Source organism: Carcharodon carcharias, chromosome 19 (genome assembly GCF_017639515.1).
Source record: "Carcharodon carcharias isolate sCarCar2 chromosome 19, sCarCar2.pri, whole genome shotgun sequence".
Classification (NCBI taxonomy): domain Eukaryota; kingdom Metazoa; phylum Chordata; class Chondrichthyes; order Lamniformes; family Lamnidae; genus Carcharodon; species Carcharodon carcharias.
Genome location: NC_054485.1, coordinates 100060635 through 100081934, shown reverse-complemented (window position 1 = coordinate 100081934; position 21300 = coordinate 100060635). Strand labels below are relative to the sequence as shown.

Genomic DNA, 21300 nt, shown 5'->3' with positions numbered 1-21300 from the left:
GTGAAAGGGCTAATCCACTCCATTGGGACAGGGTCGAAGTGAGGAAAGGGTTAATACCCTATGTTTTGACAGGGTTATGGTGGTGAAAGGGTTAATTCCCTTTGTTGGGTCTGGGCTGAGATGGTGGAGGAGTTAATCCCATCTGCCGGGACAGGCTTGAGGCGATGAAAAGGTGAATCCACTCTATCGGGGCGGGGTCTAGTGACATTGTAAGGGTTAATCGTCTCTGTCAGGCCAAGGTGAATGGATTAAATCCCCTCAGTCAGGCAGGACTGAGGCTGTGAAAGGGTTAATCTCATCTGTCGGGACTTGGTCAAGATGATGAAAGTGTTAATTCCCTCTGTCAGGTCAGGGTCATAGGAACATAGGAACAGCAGTAGGCCATTCGGCCCATCGAAGCTGTTCCACCATTCAATCAGATCATGGCTGATTATTTACCTCGATGCCATTTTCCCTGACTATCTCCATATCCCATGATGTCATCTATGGATTTCTGTCTTAAACATGCTCAATGACAGAGCTTCCACAGCCCTCTGGGGTAGAGAATTTCAAAGATTCACCACCCCCTGAGTAAAGAAATTCCTCCTCATCTCAGTATTAAATGGCCTACCCCTGAGATTATGTCTCCCTGGTTTTAGACTCATCAGCCAGGGGAAACATCTTATCTACATTCACCCCCTCTCGCCCTGCAAGAATTTTGTAAGTTTCAATGATGTCACCCTTCATTCTTCGAACTCTAGGGAATACAGACCCAGTCTCCCAATATCTCCTCATAAGACAATCCCGCCATCCCAGGGATTAATCTGGTGAACCTGTGTTGCACTCCCTCTATGGCAAGTATATCCCTCCTTAGATAAGGGGACCAAAACTCCAGGTGAGGTCTCACCAAGGCTCTATACAACTGCAGCAAGACATCCTTACTCCTGTACTCAAATCCTCTCGCGATGAAGGCCAACATATCATTTGCTTTCCTAACTGCTTGCTGTACCTGTATGCTAGCTCTTTTAGTGACTTATGAACTAGAACACCCAGGTCCCTTTGGACACCCACACTTCCCAACCTTGCACCATTTAAGAAATATTTTGCCTTCTGTTTTTTCTACCAAAGTGAATAACTTCAAACTTATTCACATTATACTCCATCTGCCATGTTCTATCTGATTCACTTAGTACTTGTCCAAGTACTCTTGAAGCCTCCTTGCATCCTCCTCACAATTTACATTCCCACCCAGTTTGGTGTCATCAGCAAATGTAGAAATATGACAATTGATCCAAATCATTTATATAGATTGTGAACAGCAGTGGATCCTTGTGGTACCCTACCAGTAACAGCCTGCCAACCTGAGAATGATCCGTTTATTCCTACTCTCTGCTTTCTGTCTGTTAACTAATTCTCAATCCATACTAATATATTTCCTCTAGTCCCCTGCGCTCTTATTTTATTTACTAACCTCCTGTGTGGGATCTTATCAAAAGCCTTCTAAAAATCTAAATACACCCACATCCACTGGTTCTCTTTTATCAATGCTACAAGCAACATCATCAAAAAACTCCCATGATTTCCTTTCATAAATCCATATTGACACTGCCCAGTTTTACCATTCTTTCCTAAATGTCCAGATATCATATTCTTTATAATAGATTCTAACATTTTCCCTACTACTGACGTGATACTAACAGGTCTGTAGTTCTCCATTCTCCCTTTTCCTCCCTTCTTAAATAGTGGGGTTACCTTTGCTACTTTCCAGTCTGCAGGAAGCTTTCCAAATCTATAGAATTTTGAAAGATAACCACTAATGCATCCACTATCTCTGTAGCCATCTCCTTCAACACTCTGGGATGAAGCTCATTTGGTCCAGAGGATTTATCAACCTTCAACCCAGTTAACTTTTCAAGTACTACCTCTTTACTAATAATAATTTCTTCTAGTTCCTCAGTTTCGCAAGTTCCATGAGACTTTCTATATCTTCTTCTGTGAAGACAGATGCAAAGTAGCTGTTTAGTTTCTCTGTCATTTCCCTGTTCTCCATTATAAATTCTCCTGTGCCCACCTGTAATGGGCCCACATTTGTCCTGACCAATCTTCTGCTTTTCACATACCTAAAGAAGCTTTTACAATTCGCCTTTATGTTCCTCGCTAGTTTGTATTCACATTCTCATTTCTCTTTCTCAATCAGTTTCTTAGTCCTCCTTTGATGGGATCTAAATTGCTAATTCCCAATCCTCAGGCTTACCACTTTTTCTGGTATCCTTATAAGCCATTTCCTTTGGTCAAGGCAGTGAAAGGGTTAATTCCATCTTGTCAGGGGAGGGTCAAGGCAGTGACAGGGTTAATTCCCTCTGCTGGCACAGGGCTGAGTTGGTGAAAGGGTTAACCTCCCCTGACAGGTCAGGGTTGAGGCAGTAAAAGGGTTAAACCCACTCTTTCAGGACAGGGCTGGGGCAGTGAAAGGGTTAATGCCCTCTGTCTTGACTCTGTCTACTGAGTCTCACTGTGAGTTGAATTTTAGTTAAAGTATCCCAATAGACATCCCAGAATGAGCAAGTGTTTTACAAATTGGGATGCAGACTGACTCAGCCAGTGCTGGACACATTTCCACAGGTCACACTTCCTGACAGGATATGACTCAAAGATTTGAGGAGCACATCTGGGAATTATTTGCGACCTGCTGGTTCGAAGGAACCACTATTCTTCATCAGCTGCCTGGGCTTTTTTTTAAAACAATTTAGTGCTGATGAGAGACGTCAGAGCTGTGGAATTGAACACTTTCCATCTTGGGTGCACAATTCTCAGCAAACACACCCAAGGTCGGGAGCAGCACAGATTTAGACTCAAGAGTGAAGTTCCCTCTACTTTCTCCCAACAATGTGCCTCAGTTCCACTTTCAAGAGCTCACTCCTGACAGCACCGGTGTGAGATTTACCCTTCCCTTGGACTGTCTGTTTGAGACTGTCTGGTGGTGCTGGATCAGGGTCGGTTTGCAGTTGTGGGTCCACAGGGAACCAGATGGAGACTGCCTGAATCCATGTAGTGGCTGGCCCCTGCAGACAGGCATTCCACCACCCCCACCACGCTTTGCCCAACATTCCGACAAGGTGAAACAGAGGATCGTGGCATCATCACCTTGTTGTTCATGGGAGCTTCCTATGAGCAAACTGGCTGCTGTGTTTCCTTCCATTGCAAACGGTGACTACGCTTAAGAGACAACTCATTGGTTTGGAACGTTTTGAGGTTGGGAAGCGCATTATGCAAGTGCACATTCTATTCTTTCAGGAGGCTTTGGGAGAAAATCCCGCTCTGTGCTGTTAGTACAAAGCGAAAAGAGTATATTGTGGAACTGCAAGCGCCAAGCTCGCAAGTCTCCAGAGGCGCAAACTGTAGAGTATTCCCCCACTGGTGCGGGCTAATGGGGAAGGGGAGAGCCCTCTCTGGGTGTCACTCAGCAGCTAGCCCCCCACCTCCCCCCTACTCCCCCACCCCCCCCAACTCCCACCGCAACCCATCCCACCCCAGCTGGGCAGGCAGAACTATGTCTGCTCTGTGTCATCCTGCTCAATGTAGCTCATACAAGGAAGCGAGCAGATTAAGGTACAGTCCATGACTGCACAAAGTCGACGGGAGGAATGAGGTTGCTGGGTCAAACAGCCTTGTCTCGGCCTCTTATGGGATTTTAGCTTTTTTTATAAAGAGATTGGAGTATCGGAGTAAAGGAATGTTCACACCATTATATAGGATACTGATGAGCCTACAGATGGACTACTGAGTACAGTTTTAGTCTCTTTACCTAAGGAAGGACATACTTGTCCGAGAGCGAGAGCAACACTAGACTTGTTCCTTAGAAGAGGCGAGTGTCCTAGGAGGAGAGGGTTAGTAGTGTAGGCTTATATTCACCAGAGTTTAGAAGAATGAGAGGTGATTCACTGAAACATGGAATTCTGAAGGAGCTAGAAAGGTTGGACACTGAAAGGTTGTCCCTAGATTGTCCCTGGCTGGGACATCTACAAAATGGGAATAGTCTCAGAATAAGGGATCGGCCATTTAGGTGAATCTTTGGAATTCTCTACCCTCGAGGACTGTGGATGCTCAACCATTGAGTATATTCAAGAAAGAGGTCGATGTATTTTTGGGTACGGAAGGAATTATGGGATAGTGCGGGAAGGTGGAGTTGAGGTCCATCAGCCACGATCTAAGGTGAAGTGTGGAGCAGCTCAAAGTGCCAAATAACCTGCTCCAGCTTCTACTGCTTATGTTCTTAGAGTGACACCACCATTTTCAGCCAGGGTCGAGAAGATTGGACAATTCTCCTGTCAATTACAACTCGAGCCTGCACTGCTGTAAGTGACTGCACCTTCATGCTCATAATCTCCACCCACCCCATTATGCTGGAGAAACTACCCTGCTCTAGTCGGGAGACATTGCTGCAGTTTCAGTCATGTGTCCTGTATGCTGTAATTGTCGGAGAGTCTTTTTTTTAATAAAACTCTGCAGATTGTTTGCTTTAACAACTGTTTAAATTGACTCGGGCTGCTGAGTAAATAGACTGTTTGCTGGAATATGGACTCTTCACTACAAGCCCTGCCATTGGCCCCACTTCACTCCAACTCATTGGCTGCCACAGTGGTGCCAATAGATACTCCGCCTTTTCCCATTCAAAGGATTCTGCTCCCCTTAACACTTAATGGCAATGCAAGAGTGGGGGAAGAATGTACCTCGGAGAGGGAGCCCCCACCCCCCACTCCCACCCCTCCCCCGCCACCTCGGGGGTCCGGTTCTACACCTCCAGGTTAACAGGCCGGCTGGTGTTGGCTTACCTTTGCCTTGCCCGTGCTCTGCAGGATGTGCACCAGCGCACACGCCACCTCCTCCTTGTTCTTGACACCCAGCACGGGCTCCAGCACCGCGCAGAGCATCTTGTAGTTGTTGGTGACGTACTCGGCAAACTCCTTGTACAGCTCCATGGGCAGGATGTTCATGCTCTGGTAGCGGGACTTGATGCGGATGGTGGGGCCACCGGCCTTTCCCCGGCTGGAGCTGGGCTGGCTGACTGGGTACCACTGCTCCACAAACTGGCGGCTGGCCACGCTGTTGATGGGGATGTTGACCAGCCCCACATAGTTGCTCTTGTCCTTCTTCTTCTTCTTGTCCGTGTCCTTGTACAGGTGGATGCGGATGTTGCGCACGGCCGGCAGGTTGTTGAACTCGAAGTGCTCCCCCCAGAAGACGTTGTCCGTCTTCACCTTGCTGGTTGTCCGGGCGTATAGCATCTCATCCAGGCACAGCTCACAGTAGTAGCGCTTCTTGGGTGGCAAATCCTTGCCCTCGATGATCCAGAGCTTCAAGACATTGTCGACACGTCGGCTGTTGTCCTGCAAGTAGGGATAAGGAGGGGGGGGGGGAAGATGGTTAGATACAGGGTCTGGGTCGGGGGTCACCAGGTCAGGAGGAAGGTTTGGACCAGGATCACACTGTCAGAAGGATGGTCTGGTTCAGGGGTCACCTGGTCCCGGAGAGGCTCTGGGTTGGGTCTCACCAGGTCAAGAGGACGGTTCGAGCGGGATCATCACGTCAGGAAGAGAGTCCGGATAAGCATTACCAGGTCCGGAAGAGGATCTGGGTCAGCTGTCACCAGGTAAGGAGGGCATTCAGAGTTAGGAGTCACCAAGTCAGGAGTTACATTTGTCTCAAGAGTCACTAGGTCAGAAGGAAGGGTCACCAGGTTAGAAGGAAGGTCCAGATTAGGGTTCACAGGTCAGGAGGGAGGTCTGGGTTAGGGGTCACCAGGTCAGGAGGGAAAACTGACTCGGGGTCATCAGATCAGGAGCAGGGTCTGACTCAGGGGTCAGCAGGTAAGGAGGAGGGTCTGAATCAGGGGTCACGAGATTAGGAGGAGGGTTTGACTCGGTGGTCACCGGTCGGGATAATGGTCTGACTCAGGGGTCATGAGGTTAAGAGGAGGATCTGTCTCAGGGGTCAGCAGGTGAGGAGGAGGGGTCACCAGGTCACTGAGGAAGGTCCAGATTAGGGGGTCACAGGTCAGGTTAAGAGGGGGGTCTTACTCGGGGTCACTAGGTTAGGAGGAAGATCTGAGCAAATTGTAACCTCACCCACATGTTGGGGAACTGATGGGATTGGGTGCAATGCTGGTTTTACTCCCCCTGCCCAATTTTACTCTTCATTGGAGCTATCCGATCTCGTGGGATTCCAGCCAGCTCAGTTAGGTTACAATTATCCCCAATTAGAAGAGGATACGAGACAGTAACAATGAGCTCCAATCAATACTGGACTGAAGCCATTTTGTCACCTCGACACCAAACTCGAAAGGTGGAATGGGAGATAATGGGGCAGTGTGGGGTGAGGGTGGGACAGGAGCATGTGGGTGTGGGTGTGGGTGTGGGGCGTTGGGGGGGGGGCCATGGATCAAGCTCAGAGGCTGCTGGTCAAAGTTCATCCTGAACGTTGGGCCTTCATAGGAGTTAGAGAGAGAAATGGAGTTTTATTTTTAAAAAAATAAACACCAAACCTTTTCATCTGGTAAAACAAATGCACACAAACCCTAACTGTCGGGTTCTGAACTGACGGGCAGTAGATACGTGAACCTTTGAACTCTTAGAATCTGATTCAGTTCCATGACAAACCTTAGAACTGAAGGGGTGGTTTTACGTCATTAGCTCAACTACATCATCAACAAAAAAAACCACAAAAAAAACCACAAGAACTTACATTTATCGAGTGTCTTTAACATAATAGGACATTCCAAAGGTGTTTCATGGGAATGGTATTGAAGGAGTGATTGAGAGAGGGAATGAGGGAGAGGGAGAGAAAAGGGGACAGGGAGAGCAAGGGAGGAAGAAAGTGGAGACAGAGCGAGATGAAAAGGGGTAGGGAAAAAGGAAGAGGGAGAGGAGTCAATGGAGAGTAAAATTGGGTAGGTGCATCGTGCTTTCTCCCTTGTGTAGCCGAGGGTTGGGAACTAAAGTCTGAGTGAATTGTAGAAGAGGGGCAAGTTTGTGGTACATATGTGAGGGACATTGAAAAGGAAAGAGAGACTACTCGGAAAGGGGCCAGAGAGACCAGGCAAAGCAAACAAGAGCGACCAGAGGTAAAATAGGAGTCCACCGCCTGGTCACGTGTACACTGCCTGCTGGGGTTTGCCCCTGCTCTAGCTGATGGAATGAGATTTTGCTCTCGCTGAGATTGGGCGGGGGTGTTGGTTGGTGATTTCTCACATGCGGCGAGAGGATGTGAAGCGAGCCCAACTTTGAAAAACCCAACACCGTCCCACGCGGATCATTTGTGAAGAAAATAAATTCAATCCGACAAGAATCAAAATCAGGACTCCAGAAAGAGAGCCTCTTCTGGTTTCCACAACCCTGGCCTAAAGGCGATTGTGAAATAAAGGCAGTGGGGAGTGCTGAGTGAGAGGAAGGGGCAGCTGCTGGAAGAGTGGAAGGAGGGGAAGAGAGCAAGAAGGAGGGAGGGAGAAGATCCTGGTTGGGGGGGGCGGTGGTATCAGGATGAAGGAGGCAAGAGGAGTCAGGAGAGTAAGGAAGGGGTGCAATCTAGAAACACTTTAGAGCATCCTCAGGTCATGAAAGGCACTATATAAATGTAAGTTCATCCTGTCATTCATCGCCAGCTGGGTCATTAGGGGAAGAGTATGTTCGTTAAGTACTAGTAGACAATGATTGAATAAAAGCTACAGAGTGGAGATATGTGGGTCATATGATAGAGATTCTGGATTTAAATTGGCTGCAGCTCTGCTGCCTGTGACCTGGAAACATGTTTTTTTATTCTCTTGTGGGATGAGGGTGTCACTGGCAAGCCCAGCATTTGTTGCCCATCCCTAATTGCCCTGGAACTGAGTGGCTTGGTAGGTCGTTTCAGGGGGCAGTTAAGAGTCAACCACGTTGCTGTGGGTCTGGAGTCATGTGTTGGCCAGACTGGGTAAGGATAGCAGATTTCCCTCCCTAAAGGGCATTAATGAACCAGTTGTTTTGTTTAAAACAACAATTGATGATAGTTTCACGGTCACCATTTCTGAGACTAGTTTTCACCATTAATTGAATTTAAATTCCATCAGCTGCCATGATGGGATTTGAACCCGTGTCCCGAGAACATTAGTCCAGATTGCTGGACTATTCGTCCAATGACATTACCACTATATCACCATCTCCCCCATGTAATTATAAACACATATATTTGAACAAGGTCGTTGGAGTCAGGTGGAAGAAATACTTCATTCCCAACATCATTTGGAGGACAAAAGACTGACTTTGTTTTTTACTGAAGCTTCTGCAATGGATCAACATGATGCTGAGTCCTAAAGGCCATAAAAGTCCTCAGGCTCAATTTGCAGCTTAAGAAAGGAGTGCTATATGGAATAATCCTGACTGGAAGGGAATGTTTGTGGACAGAGGTGATCTGTCTCAGGCTTCTAGCAGGGCCCAAACAGAACGTTACAATCACCATGAGCTATGACACTATCTTCTTTTGCGGCTGCCACCTTCATTGTGGGTCGGAGGGAGGCCTTTTTGTTGGTAGGCCAATAGGCGGACATGCCTAATAGGGTCTCATGCCATGCATGTTGTGGGATGTTGGGTGGCCATGTTTGTCATGGGCTGCCAAGCTGGTTGTTGGCTGGCTCCTAGGCGGTGATATTTATCATGGGCTTTTCCGTGCCTGTTGCAGTCTGCTGGATAACCATGTGCATTGTGGCCAACTATTGTTTTGGGGCTGGTGGGTGGCCAAATTTCTTCTGGGCTGCCATAATAAAAATGGCCGCCTAGCTGCCCACAACAAACATGGTGGGTCATAACACACATGGCCGCCTAGCTGCCCACAACAAACATGGTGGGCCACAACACACGTGGCTGCCTAGCTGCCCACAACAAACATGGTGGGCCACAACACACATGGCTGCCTAGCTGCCCACAACAAACATGGTGGGTCATAAAACACATGGCCGCCTAGCTGCCCACAACAAACATGGTAGCCCACAACAAACATAGCCACCCTTGTTGTGGCCTGCCAGACAGTCTTGCTTGTGGGTTGCTGGGTTGGCTGTTCAATGGGTGGGTAGGTCCATTTGTTGGCTGGCTGGCTGACTGAGCAGGCACGTTTGTTATAGGTTTCCTGGGCAAGCACTGGTCTCAGGAATAATTTGACTCTGGTTATAACATAACAATGATGGAACTCTCCCATATGTATCTCTTATGACTAATAATAAATGCAATTAATGTCAGCCGTAGGAGATGGTACACAATTTAGCACATAGGTCAAGTGTACATAGAGTGTGTGCATACACAGAGACGGCTTAAACTTCTGACAATGCCCAAACAAATCTGACATAAATTTAATACCTTGTTTGGCTTCACTGCCCGCTGCAAATTCTCAATCCACTTGTCTCGTTCAGCCCCTGACCTACAGGCAAAACATTTTGTGCCAGATGGGGTAGTCACCTGCCATTTGAAGAAAAACAAGATAAGTCATCAGTTCACGGGACTGGCTGTACCAGGAGCTGTGTTCACCGCCCATCTGGCAATGGATTCAGAAATAAAACACCCTCTCAACTATCCCGAACCCACTCCCTGCCCGCCCTCCACCCAACCCTCACTCCGAGTGGGTCGGGGGCACGCTCACCTCTGAGTCAAAGGTCATGGGTTCAAGTCACACTCCAGAGACTCCGCCACGTAAGTCAGTGTAGTATGGAGGGGGATCTGGTACTGTCAGAGGTGCCGTCTTTTGGATGACACTTTTAAGACTGAGTCCGCCAAGATTTTTGACGGGTGAAGTATGGGAGCAATGGTGGGTAAATGGAATTGAGATACAGAGCAGCTGTGACCTCGTTGAATGATAGTACAGGCTGAAAAGGATGAATGGCCTCTTCCCATTCCCATGTTCCTATAGATTTACCAACCCTCCAGGATTGTGCTGGTGCATCCTGGAATTAAATGTTAATCTCCCAGACACTGCTGCAAGCAAAACCAGGGAGAAAGATCATAAGGACTTTTTTTGGGAATGGTCTGTTTGTTTTTTTGTATAAGTATTGGAGATGGGAAACAATGGCTGTTTGACTGACAGTTGAGAATCATCAAACCAGATAATTAAGAAGCCTCTTTGCTTTCTTCTTGGCTGAATAAGGCAGGGGACATGTTAGGCGATCAACTTATATGTGAAGGACAATTGGTGGGATGCAGAGATTTTTCATTCAGTTAGAAGACCCAATTGTTTATAGAACCACAGAATGGTTATAGCACAAAAGGAGGCCATTCTGTCTGTCATGTCGGTGCTGGCTCTCCGAAGGAACAACTCACCTAGTGCCAACCACCTCAACAACACCACCAACAACCCCGACCCCCGCCTTCTTCCCCAAACCTTGCACATTCTTCCTTCTCAGATAATAATCCAATTCTCTCTTGAATGACTCAACTGAACCTGCCTCCACCTCACTCTCAGGCAGCACAATCCAGTTCCTAACTAGTCACCGTGTGAAAAAATGTTTCCTTAAGTCGCCGTTGCTTCTTTTGCCAATCATCTTTGCTCTCTGGTTCTTGATCCTTGCCGCCAAACTGGCCAAGGATTCAGAAATAAGGCATCCTCTCAAATATCTCCACTCCACTCCCTCCCTGCCCCCATAAAACACCAGCTTAAATGGATCTGGAACACTCCCACCTCCGAGCGAACGGTTATGGGTTCATGTCCCACTACAGAGGTTCCGGCACAAAATCCAGGCCGCTTTATGTCCCTTATGACTTCTCTTACCATCACTGATTGTGTATCTTCGCTATTGCTGTCACCCATTAAGTAGCTTTCATAGTCCAGTATTCCATGTTGATCATCCTTCAAAGTCCACTGTGTATTCTCGTTCTCTGCCTCTATATCCCACTGGGCTCCAATGTCTACCTACTATATCCCACACTGTACCATTATTAGTCCTCTGTACCTCATTCTCTGTCCTCTCGTTCCCATGATAGTCCTTTTTGCACCTAGCATATCTCCCTATGCTCTGTTGTGTGTGCTCTCTATCCCGCTATACCTCAGTGTGCATCCTTCAAATCTGGAATCTAACTGGCATTCTGAAGAGAGATCTGTGGTTGAAAACCAGTTGTAAGGGCTGTTTAGATCCTATTTGGATGCTAGTAGTTCACGAACATGCAAACACATCCCATCCTGGACGCTCCCCGGAGAGGGTTGGCAGGGTGGAGACGCAAGGCAAAGTTCTCTCTGCCAACATAACACTACAGCCCCAAAGAACACCAATAAAATTCCCCAAGAGCACGTTATTTAATTTCTGTTTAAAACTGAGAGTGAAGTTTGTGCAAAATAAATATCTCCCCAGACTCTCCTAATTAGAAAACTACAAACACATGGTAAAACCTCACATCAAGCTCTCTAAATTATGCATACTATCAGAATAATTCATTCAACTCCAAAATTAAAATAAAAAGTCCTTTGAGGATGGAAGACACGATAATCTCATAATTTATTCACAATTACTGCTACACGCTCAGTATGGAAGACAACATATAAATGCCTAAGAGCCAAGGTTTAGACAGCTCCCGACACCGATCTTCTATTTATACCTTAATTCACTGGCAGCACATTATCGAGATAGCAGGTGTACACATATAGACAGAAAGCCAGACAGAGCGAAAGGTGAGGAGGGAAGGGGAGGAGAGTGAAAGGAGAGGGGAGAGGAAGTGGAAGAGAGAGAAAAGGGAGGAGAGGAAAAGGGGAGGAGAGAGGAAGGAGAGGGGAGAGGAAGGGGAAGAGAGAGAAAGGAGAGGGGAGAGGAAGTGGAAGAGAGAGAAAAGGGAGGAGAGGAAAAGGGGAGGAGAGAGAAAAGGGAGGAAAAAGGAGAGGAGAGAGAAAGGGGAGGCGAGAGAAAGGAGAGAAGGGGAGGAGAGGAAAAGGAGAGGAGAGAGAAAGGGGAAGAGAGAGAAAGGACAGGACAGAGAAAGGAGAGGAGAGAGAAAGTGGAGGAGAGAGAAAGTGGAGGAGAGAGAAAAGGGGGAAGAGAGAACGGGGAGGAGAGAGAAAAAGAGAGAGAGAGAGAGAGAGAGATTTGCTACAATGGAACTACAAAGACTATGGATACATGGAGATACTGGGCAAATTGAGGTTGTTCTCCTCAGAGCAGAGAGGGGCACAGGGAGCTTTGATCAAGGTGCTCAAAATTTTGAAAGGACTTGTTAAAGTAAAGGAAGAAAAAATATTTCAGTGCAGGTACTTCAGTAACCAGGTAATTGATTACATATAGAATAATAAATACCCGGGTGTAAGTTCCAACTGGAATCTAATGAGGGGTTCAGATGGTTTATATATACAGAATATTAGATACATGGGAGTGAATTACAGACGGGAATCTAATTGAGGGGTTCAGATGGTTTATATATAGAATAAATATATGTAGTATATTGAACCCCCAGTTCAACACCTGCCCAACTTCCATTACCATCCCCCATCCATAAAACTATAGAAACGTTACAGCACAGAAAGAGGCCATTCAGCCCATCATATCTGTGCTGGTATCCCTTGCCTCTACTCTCACCCCAACCCTCACTCTTGTCCCTTATCCTAACCCAACCCCACATCTAACCCCAACCTCCATTTCCAGCCTTCATCTTCATCCCCAACCCCAAGCACCCGCCACTTGTTCATACCCCCATTCCCACCCCTCCACTAACTGTACCCACCAACACTGGCCCATACACAATCTTTACCCCCTCTACCCTCACACTACCTTACCACCATCCTCTATCCCAGCCCCAACACTCACCAGCTCCCAACCACCAAACCCTGCTCCCATTCCCATTCAGACCACACCTCCCAACACTCCCCCATCTCCAATCTTATTCATAACCCCACTACTTATCTTATGCCTCCTCCCACAGACACTTCCATAACTATCTATAACCCCTGCCCTACCTCTACCCCTTTTCCCACTCTCACCCATGGGTCTGGGCTACAGGACAACCTACAAATTGACCACCTAAGCACCCAGTGAACATCAAGACAGTGTCCTGTGCTGTAAGGCACCCACAGGGTGCCGAGGCTACCAGATGCTCACAGACTGGTCTGAGCTGCGGAATGACAAGGCAGCGTCCTGCGTTACAAGGGACCCACGGAGCAGCACTGGTAAAGTGACTCCTGCCTGAAAAGTGACCAGGCCCCTTACCTCAAAGCAGAACTCCTGTCCCAGAATGCTGCTGTGCACCGGCTTGATGATGGCATCCTCATCGATGCTGAGCTCCAGCGCTTCCGCTGCGCTACTGGGGCTCAACAACGACTCATGGGAGTGCGACTCCTTAAAGCTCTGCATCAGACGGGTTCTGGAATAAAGCGAGAGAGAGAGAGAGAGAATGAGACAAAGGCACTGATGACGAAATGGGAAAAAGGAAAGAGAAACTGTTTTAGTAGCTAAAGGCCAGACACATTGGGTTAACTGAAGATCTTTACAGCAGGCCTGGAAAGTCTCACTCAATCATTCATTTACTCATTTTCAATGAAAATGCACATCACTCTTAAAAAAACACATTCTGCTCCGTTTTATGAGCTGGACTTGTGTTCCGTGAATAATTCTCCTGACATTTTCTCAAGGTCAACGGTCCTGCTTTTTACGTGAAGCAGTCATTCAGATTAGTATCTTACCAAGTATTTTAGCACTGGAAGATTTTGAAGCAACTTTATGAGGGGAAAACAAAAAATTATGCTTTTCAAAATGCCAATAACTAAATACCAAAATAACATGCCAGATGCACACTAGGATGATTTCGTTTGAATCCTGACACCAAGACGGTCATCACTAATAACGGGGAGATGATAGGTTAGTAAATCTCATTTTAATTTTTGCAACAACTGCTGGAGTTTTAAACAACAAATGATGTGGAGGCATTGTTGTTGGCCACTGCTTCAATGTCAAAGCCCTCCATATCAGAAACTGTTCAAAACTCTTGGTTAGCAGCCTCTGTGGTGAGTCCGATCAGGACAACCCTACAGGTGTCCTGTCTCCATCAAATCTGATGGAATTTTTGGTCCTTGTTATGGATTTATGGTGTCTGTAGTTTTTTTTAATAAGATACTTTTGTCCTTTGATTCTCCGATCTTTCCTTGCTCTCTCTCCACCTGCCTGTCACTCTTGCTGCTGGTACCAGCACAGCCGTTATGAGCTGTTTACAGGATATTAAAAGCAGAAACTCAAGTGGATCCTGCGATCAGCCTGTGATCCTGAGTTGAGCTTCCAACCTCACATTCATGCCATCGCTGTGAGATTGCCTATTTCCACCTCCATAACACGGCTCAACTTCACCCCTGCCTCAGCTCATCTACCACTGAAACTCTCAATCATGCCTTCATTACCTCAAGACTCAATTATTCCAACACACTCCTGACTGCTCTCCTGCATTCTACTATTCGTAAATTTAAGGTCATCCCAAAGTCGACTGTGTGTGTCCTTAACTCACAGCAAGTCCTGTTCCCCTATCGCCCCTACGCTTTTGGACCTACACCAGCTCCCGGTCAAGTAACGTCTCAATTTTAAAATTCTCACCCTTGTTTTCAAATCCCTTAATGGCCTCGCTCCTCCCTGTCTCTGTAATCTCCTCAAGCCCCACAACCCTCTGAGATATCTGCACTCCCCTAATTCTGGCCTCATGTGCACTCCGAATTCTAAGTGCTCCACCATTGGTGGCTGTGCCTTCAGTTGCCTAGGCCCTAAACTCTCGAATTCCCTCCCTAAACCTCTCCACTTGTCTACGCCACTTTCCTCCTTTAAGATGCTCCTTAAAACCTACTTCTTTGACCAAGCTTTTGATCACCTGACCGAATATCTCCTTACGTGGCTCAGTGTCATATTTTGTATTTAAATTAAGATCCTGTGGAACACCTAAGCATGTTTTGTGACCTTATTATAAATGTAAGTTGTTGTTGGATAAGATCATAAAGAGAGAGCACAATGTTGGGTTTTATGATCAGAGCAATGGGTTATAAACATCTAAGTGTCACGATAAATCCACACCAAACCTTGGTACGGCCACAGATAAGGAAATAAAAACCTGAAAAGACTAGCACTTAACATCACCACAGAATCTCACTGAACAGGAGGGCCATTCAGCCCATCAAGCCAGTGTCAGCTCTTTGAAAGAATTGTCCAAATAGTCCCACACCCCCTGATCTTCCCCCATAGCTCTGCGATTCTTATTTCCCTTTACAAGTATTTGTCCAATTCACTTTTACGAAGTTACAGTCGAACTGGTCTTGACCAAGCTTTCAGGCTGCACATTCTAGAGCAGAGAAACTTGATGTGCAAAAAATAAATCTCCTCATCGCCCCTCTGTAACTTTTGCCCATTACCTTAAATCTGTTCCCTGTTTAGCATCCCTCCTGCCAGCAGACACACCTTCTGCTTATTTACTCTGTCAAAATCTTTCTTAAAAGGTTTATTAAAATAATCTCTCCTTAACCTTCTCCAATCTCTACTGCATCTTTCAGGACCTCAGGATGCCCCGAATTACTCCAAAGCCAAGGAAGCACTTTTTTTGGGGGAGTGTAGTCACTATTGTAGCCCACGTAACATGGCAGCCAATTTGCGCACTGCAGCTCTCACAAGTAGCAATGAAATAAGTGACCAGGTAATCTGTTTTTGTCATGTTGGTTGAAGGATAAATATTGGCGAAGACACCAGGGAAAACTTCCCCTGCTTTTTTTTGAAATAGGGCCGTGGGATTTTTACCAACCATCTGAGGTGGCAGATGGGGCCTCCGTTTAACATCACAGCCAAAGGGCAGCTTCCTTCAGAAGTGCCCTGGAGTGACAGCTCAGATCTTGTGCTGTCTGGAGTGGGACTCGAAACCTTGACCTTCTGACGGCAGCAAGAGTGTTATCCGGTCAGCCACGGCCTGCCTCCTCTAGCTGGGGTACCGGGCCTTCACACTATAGGAAGGACATTGAGCCATTCGAGAGGGTACAGAGCATACTGACTAGGCTACTGCCTGCAGTGTGCAAATGCAAATGTGAAGGAGAAGGTGAAAACTTGGGGCTGATTTCCTTGCAACAAGATGAGGTGAGGAAGCGGGTTTGATACAGGCATTTAAAAATGATCACAGAGTGGGCAGGGTGGATAAAAACAGGTTGGTTCTCGTGGCTGAAGATTGAATGTAAGAGATTTAAGGGAAAACCTTATTTTTTTTCACATTGAGGGTTGTGAGGGTCTGGGCTGCATTACTAGAGTTAGTGACTGAAGCAGAAGCTGTGCCAAACATTACGACTAGCGGTTAAAGGACACTGGGATGTAGGGATAGAGCAGCAACATTGGGACCACTGCTGAGGTGGAGGATGAAGACCAACAGGCACTCGTTGGGCTGAATGCTCCGTCCCCTTGTCGGTATTTCTATTTCGTTCTTTGTGTGCAATTGTCACTTTTAGCTTCCAGTCTTTCTTAAAGAGTGCTCCCCGGCTCGTCGTGAGGGAAGGTGGATTGTCCAGCATATGGGGCTGAGTGCCACGAGTTGTCCGGGTTTGATCCCCAGTCTGCGCAGTTCATCGATCTGCTCTCCAAGGGGGTGGGAGGGGAAAGCACCATCAAGCCTTCACCATCCCGCTGGCCATCCGGCTGGAGCACAGGTGGACCCTGAAGCGGGGCTGAACGGCGAAGTCCCCACAGTTGAATAACTCACGGGAAACTCTTGAATCCAGAGCTACAGGTGCAGAAAGGGCGACCGTCACCCCAATGTGGGGGACGAGGAAGGAAAAGATCACAGGAGTGGACACTTATTTAGAAAGGAAAGAAAGAAACCGAATATTACGAAGCCGAACATTCAAAGGGGAGTAAAGAGCTCTACAGATTCCCGAGTGAACCACACAGTTTAAATTTACAACCCAAAGCTCGTGCACACAAACCTTTCAGTTCAAAGTTGCTAAACGCATCACAAATTGCTCAGGCAGCGAAAACTTGGGTAGGTTTGAACCCAGAGCACAAAGAAGGGAAGGGTTGGTTTGGATCAGGTAATGATTAACAAACAAAAGAAAACACGTCAAGTGTCTCTCCCGTTCCATGAACACGTTCCCCAGGACGGGGTCACAGCAGCGGCTCCTCTCAAAGGAGAAACATTTGCTGTAGAACGCAACTCCTTCTGCAGACCCCCGCCCTGGTAGCACCCTCACCCCATCCCGGTTTCTGGGGAGCTAGCTGGGATACCTCAGTCACCACGACGATCGACAGGGAACATCAAAGGCCACAGCTTCAGGAGCGCTCCCCATCGCAAGTCACACAGGCTCCCAGTACACGCCTGATTCCCAGATGTCCCTCTTGGCATGTGAGGAGGCTGGCAGGCATACTGCCAGTGGCTGGCGTCACTGTCATATCTCTCTCCCTCTCTCTCTCTCTCTCTCTCTCTGTGAGCCCCACAATTCTTTCCCTTCCCTACGCGCCAGCGTTCTCACGAATCCGATTGCACAATCCTGGGGAATGGGGGTGGGGAGCGACATGGCACTGAAGTCCCCCAACAACGAATTTCCCAATTTTAAAGCTTGCGTTTCTCCGGATCCTTTAACACAATAAAACGTCCGACAGGGCTTCACGGGAGCATTGTCAGACAAAATCTCACCCGGGGCGGTGATGTTCCAGCCAGGATCGTCCTGTCCCGCCGCAAGTCAAGAGGCTTTTTGGCTGGGCTGTCGCATCGCCCACGGCCGGTCCCACCATGGAGGGGCCAAAAAATCCAGACCTTGGCTTCATTATTGAAACCCCCCCCCCCCGCTAAGCCCTGGCCACATCCTGGTGAGTCGGCACCCATTCCAAAGCATTTTTGTTATTGTCTTTATTCTTTCATGGGACGCAGGTGTCGCTGGCAAGGCCGGCATTTGTCGCCCATCCCTAACTGTCCTTGAACTGACCTTTCCAGGCCATTCCAGAGGGCAGTTAAGAAGTCAACCACATTGCTGTGGATCTGGAGGCACATGTAGGCCAGACCGGCAGATTTCCCTCCCTAAAGGGCATTAGTGAACCAGCTGGGTTTTTACGACAATCAATGGTTGTTTCATGGTCAGCATGACTGAGATCAGCTTTATATATTCCAGATTTCTTTATCAAATTAAATCAAATCCCACCATCCGCCGGGGGTGGCTTTTGAATGCTCCCAGAGCATTAGCCTGGATGACTAGTCCACTGACATTACCACTACGCCACCATCTCTCCTCCACCACCCCCACCCCCCTGAATACCTTTCCTGAAGGCAAGATGCCCAGAACTCCACATGAAACTCCAGGTGGAGTCTGACCAAGGCTCTGAACAACCAAAGCTTCACTTTCTTTGTATGCTGGTGGAATCCCTTTGGTTCGTTTCAGATGTGCCCCAATTCAACTGTCTTCTCCTCCCCTTATTTCGACACAGCAGCCATACCTGGGCTGGAAAGCGTGGTAAAACATTGTGCTGGCAATAGCCCATTGCGGTGAGATCATCCTATTAAAAAGTTGCTCGCTCTCTCCGGCGTCAGAAGCATTATTTCACCCCTCAACTTCCTACTCTTTCCAAGTTGAATAGCAGCAGGGGGCAGGGAGGAGGCATGGTGAAATAGAGGGTGTGGTGAAGGGACCGGGGCACACTCCGAGATACTGGGGGAGGGGGACACTCGGAGATACTGGGGGAGGGGGACACTCCGAGATACTGAGGGAGGGGGACACTCAGAGATACTGGGGGAGGGGGACACTCCAAGATACTGGGAGAGGGGGACACTCCGAGATACTGAGGGAGGGGGACACTTGGAGATACTGGGGGAGGGGGACACTCGGAGATACTGGGAGAGGGGGACACTCCGAGATACTGAGGGAGGGGGACACTTGGAGATACTGGGGGAGGGGGACACTCGGAGATACTGGGGGAGGGGGGACACTCGGAGATACTGGGGGAGGGGTACACTCAAAGATACTGGGGGAGGGGGACACTCGGAGATATTGGGGGAGGGGGACACTCGGTAAAGATGCTCACAGCGTTGGTCTTTGGGGACTCTCAGCCCTACCTCTGTTGCAAGGTCTACGCATGACGGAGAAGCCTGGAGCTTGATTTTAAACCCACACTCTGCTCCCTAATTTTCATTCACCAACACAACAAAAACTGAGGTGAAGAAAATCAATATTGATTTTAAAATTCCTCAGAGTTAAATATTAACATTGGGCACTGGCAAACAAGCGGCTAAGTTCAAATTTAAAGTGACAGTAAAAAAGATAGAAAGAAATCGTGTTAATAAACAAAAATACAATAACTTGCAATTATATTGTGTCTTTATAGTAAAACATTCCAAAGTACTTCACTGGAGCATTAGACTACAAAATTTGACACTGAGACACATAAGGAGATATTAGGGCAAATGACCAAAAGCTTGGTCAAAGGTTTTAAGGAGTGTCTTAAATAAGAGAGGTGTAGGGTGGGAGTTCTAGCGCTTGGGGCCTCCACAGGGAGCAGCGATTAAAATCCGCAACATGCAACTGGAGAAACAGACCCTCGGAGGATTGTGGGCCTGGAGAATATTATAGAGATAGCAAGGCCATGGACGGATGTGAAAACAAGGATAAACTCTTTAAAATCAAGGCACTGCTTGACCAGAAGCCAATGTTCGTTAATGAGCACGGGGGTGACAGGCGTCTGGGATCTGCCGCAGGTTAGGACACAGGCAGTGGTGTTTTGGGTAATTTCACAATCCCAGGATGTCCCAAAGCTTTTTGCAGCTTTTTAAGTATAGTCACGGATATAAGGTAGGGAACACTGCAGCCAATTTGCAAATGGCAAAATGCCACATCAGCAATGTTCAAATGACAGTGTGATCATTTCTTTTTGTGATGTTAATCAAGGAATAAATATTGGCCAACAGACAAGGGAGAACTCCACTTCTCTCTGAAATCATGCTGTAGGAGCTTTACAACTACTTGAGAGGACAGATGGGGGCCTCAATTTAACATCTCAGCTGAAAGTTTTTTAAATTCTTTCATGGGATGTGGGTGTCGCTGGCTGGGCCAGCATTTATTGCCCATCCCTAACTGCCTTTGAGAAGATGGTGGTGAGCTGCCTTCTTGAACCACTGCAGTCGGTGTGGTGTAGTTACACCCACAGTGCTGTTAGGGAGGGAGTTCCAGGATTTTGACCCAGTGATATATTTCCAAGTCAGGATGGTGTGTGGCTTGGAGAGGAACGTGCAGCTGGTGGTGTCCTCATGCATCTGCTGCCCTTGTCCTTCTAGATGGTAGCGGTCACAGATTTGGAAGCTGCTGTCAAAGGAGCCTTGGTGAGTTGCTGCATTGCATCTTGTAGATGGTACACACTGCTGCCACTGTGCGTCGGTGGTAGAGGGAGTGCATGTTTAAGTTGTCGATGGTGGAGACACTTTGGGGAGTCAGCAGGTGATTTACTTGCTGCAGAGTTCCATATTCTTGGATAGATGCCAGCATTGCGGCTGTACTGGAACAACTTGGCTTGGAGCATGGCTACTTCAGGAGCACAAGTCCTCAATACTATTGCCGGGATATTGTCGGGGATCCATAGCCTTTGCACTATCCAGTGCCTTCAGCTGTTTCTTGATATCACATGGAGTGAACTGAATTGGCTGAAGGCTGGCATCTGTGATGTTGGGGACCTCTACAGGAGGCCAAGATGGATCATCCACTCAGCACTTCTGGCTGAAGATGGTTGCACGTGCTTCAGCCTTGTCTTCTGCACTGATGTGCTGAGTTCCACCATCATCAAGGATGGGGATATTTGTGAAGCCTCCTCTTCCAGTGAGTTGTTTAGTTGTCCATCACTATTCACGACTGGACATGGCAGGACTGCAAAGCTTATATCTGATCTGTTGTTTGTGGAATCATTTAGCTCTGTCTATCACTTGCTGCTTCTGCTGTTTGGCATGCAAATAGTCCTGTGTTGTAGCTTCACCAGGTTGACACCTCATTTTTAGGTATGCCTGGTGCTGCTCCTGGCATGCCCTCTAGCACTCTTCATTGAACCAGGGTTGATCTCATGGCTTGGTGATAATGGTAGGGTCGGGGTACAGATTGTCATTGCGTACAGTTCTACTGCTACTGATAGTCCACAGTGCCTCATGGATGCCCAGTTTCAAGTTGTTAGATCTGTTCTGAATCTATCCCATTTAGCACAGTGGTATTACCACATAACACAATGGAGGGTACCCTCAGTGTGGAGAAGGGATTTCGCCTTTACAAGGATTGTGCAGTGATCACTCTTACCAATACTGCAGTGGATAGACGCATCTGTGCCAGGTAGATTGGTGGGAACGAGGTCAATTAGGTTTTTCCCTC

The 21300-nt window shown here is 47.6% G+C and overlaps 1 protein-coding gene across 6 annotated transcripts in view; it reads right to left on the bottom strand.

Annotated features, from left to right (window-relative positions):
• The window catches only part of LOC121291651 (ras/Rap GTPase-activating protein SynGAP-like), a 718122-nt gene that overhangs the window by 65191 nt on the left and 631631 nt on the right, over nt 1-21300 (bottom strand). For all 6 annotated transcript variants that reach the window (XM_041213126.1, XM_041213127.1, XM_041213129.1 and 3 more), the window contains 3 exons: nt 13178-13331; nt 9360-9458; nt 4812-5366 (listed from right to left, as the gene is read on the bottom strand). In XM_041213126.1, the coding sequence (XP_041069060.1) occupies nt 4812-5366; nt 9360-9458; nt 13178-13331 (808 nt within the window). The remainder of the gene's footprint in view (nt 1-4811; nt 5367-9359; nt 9459-13177; nt 13332-21300) is intronic.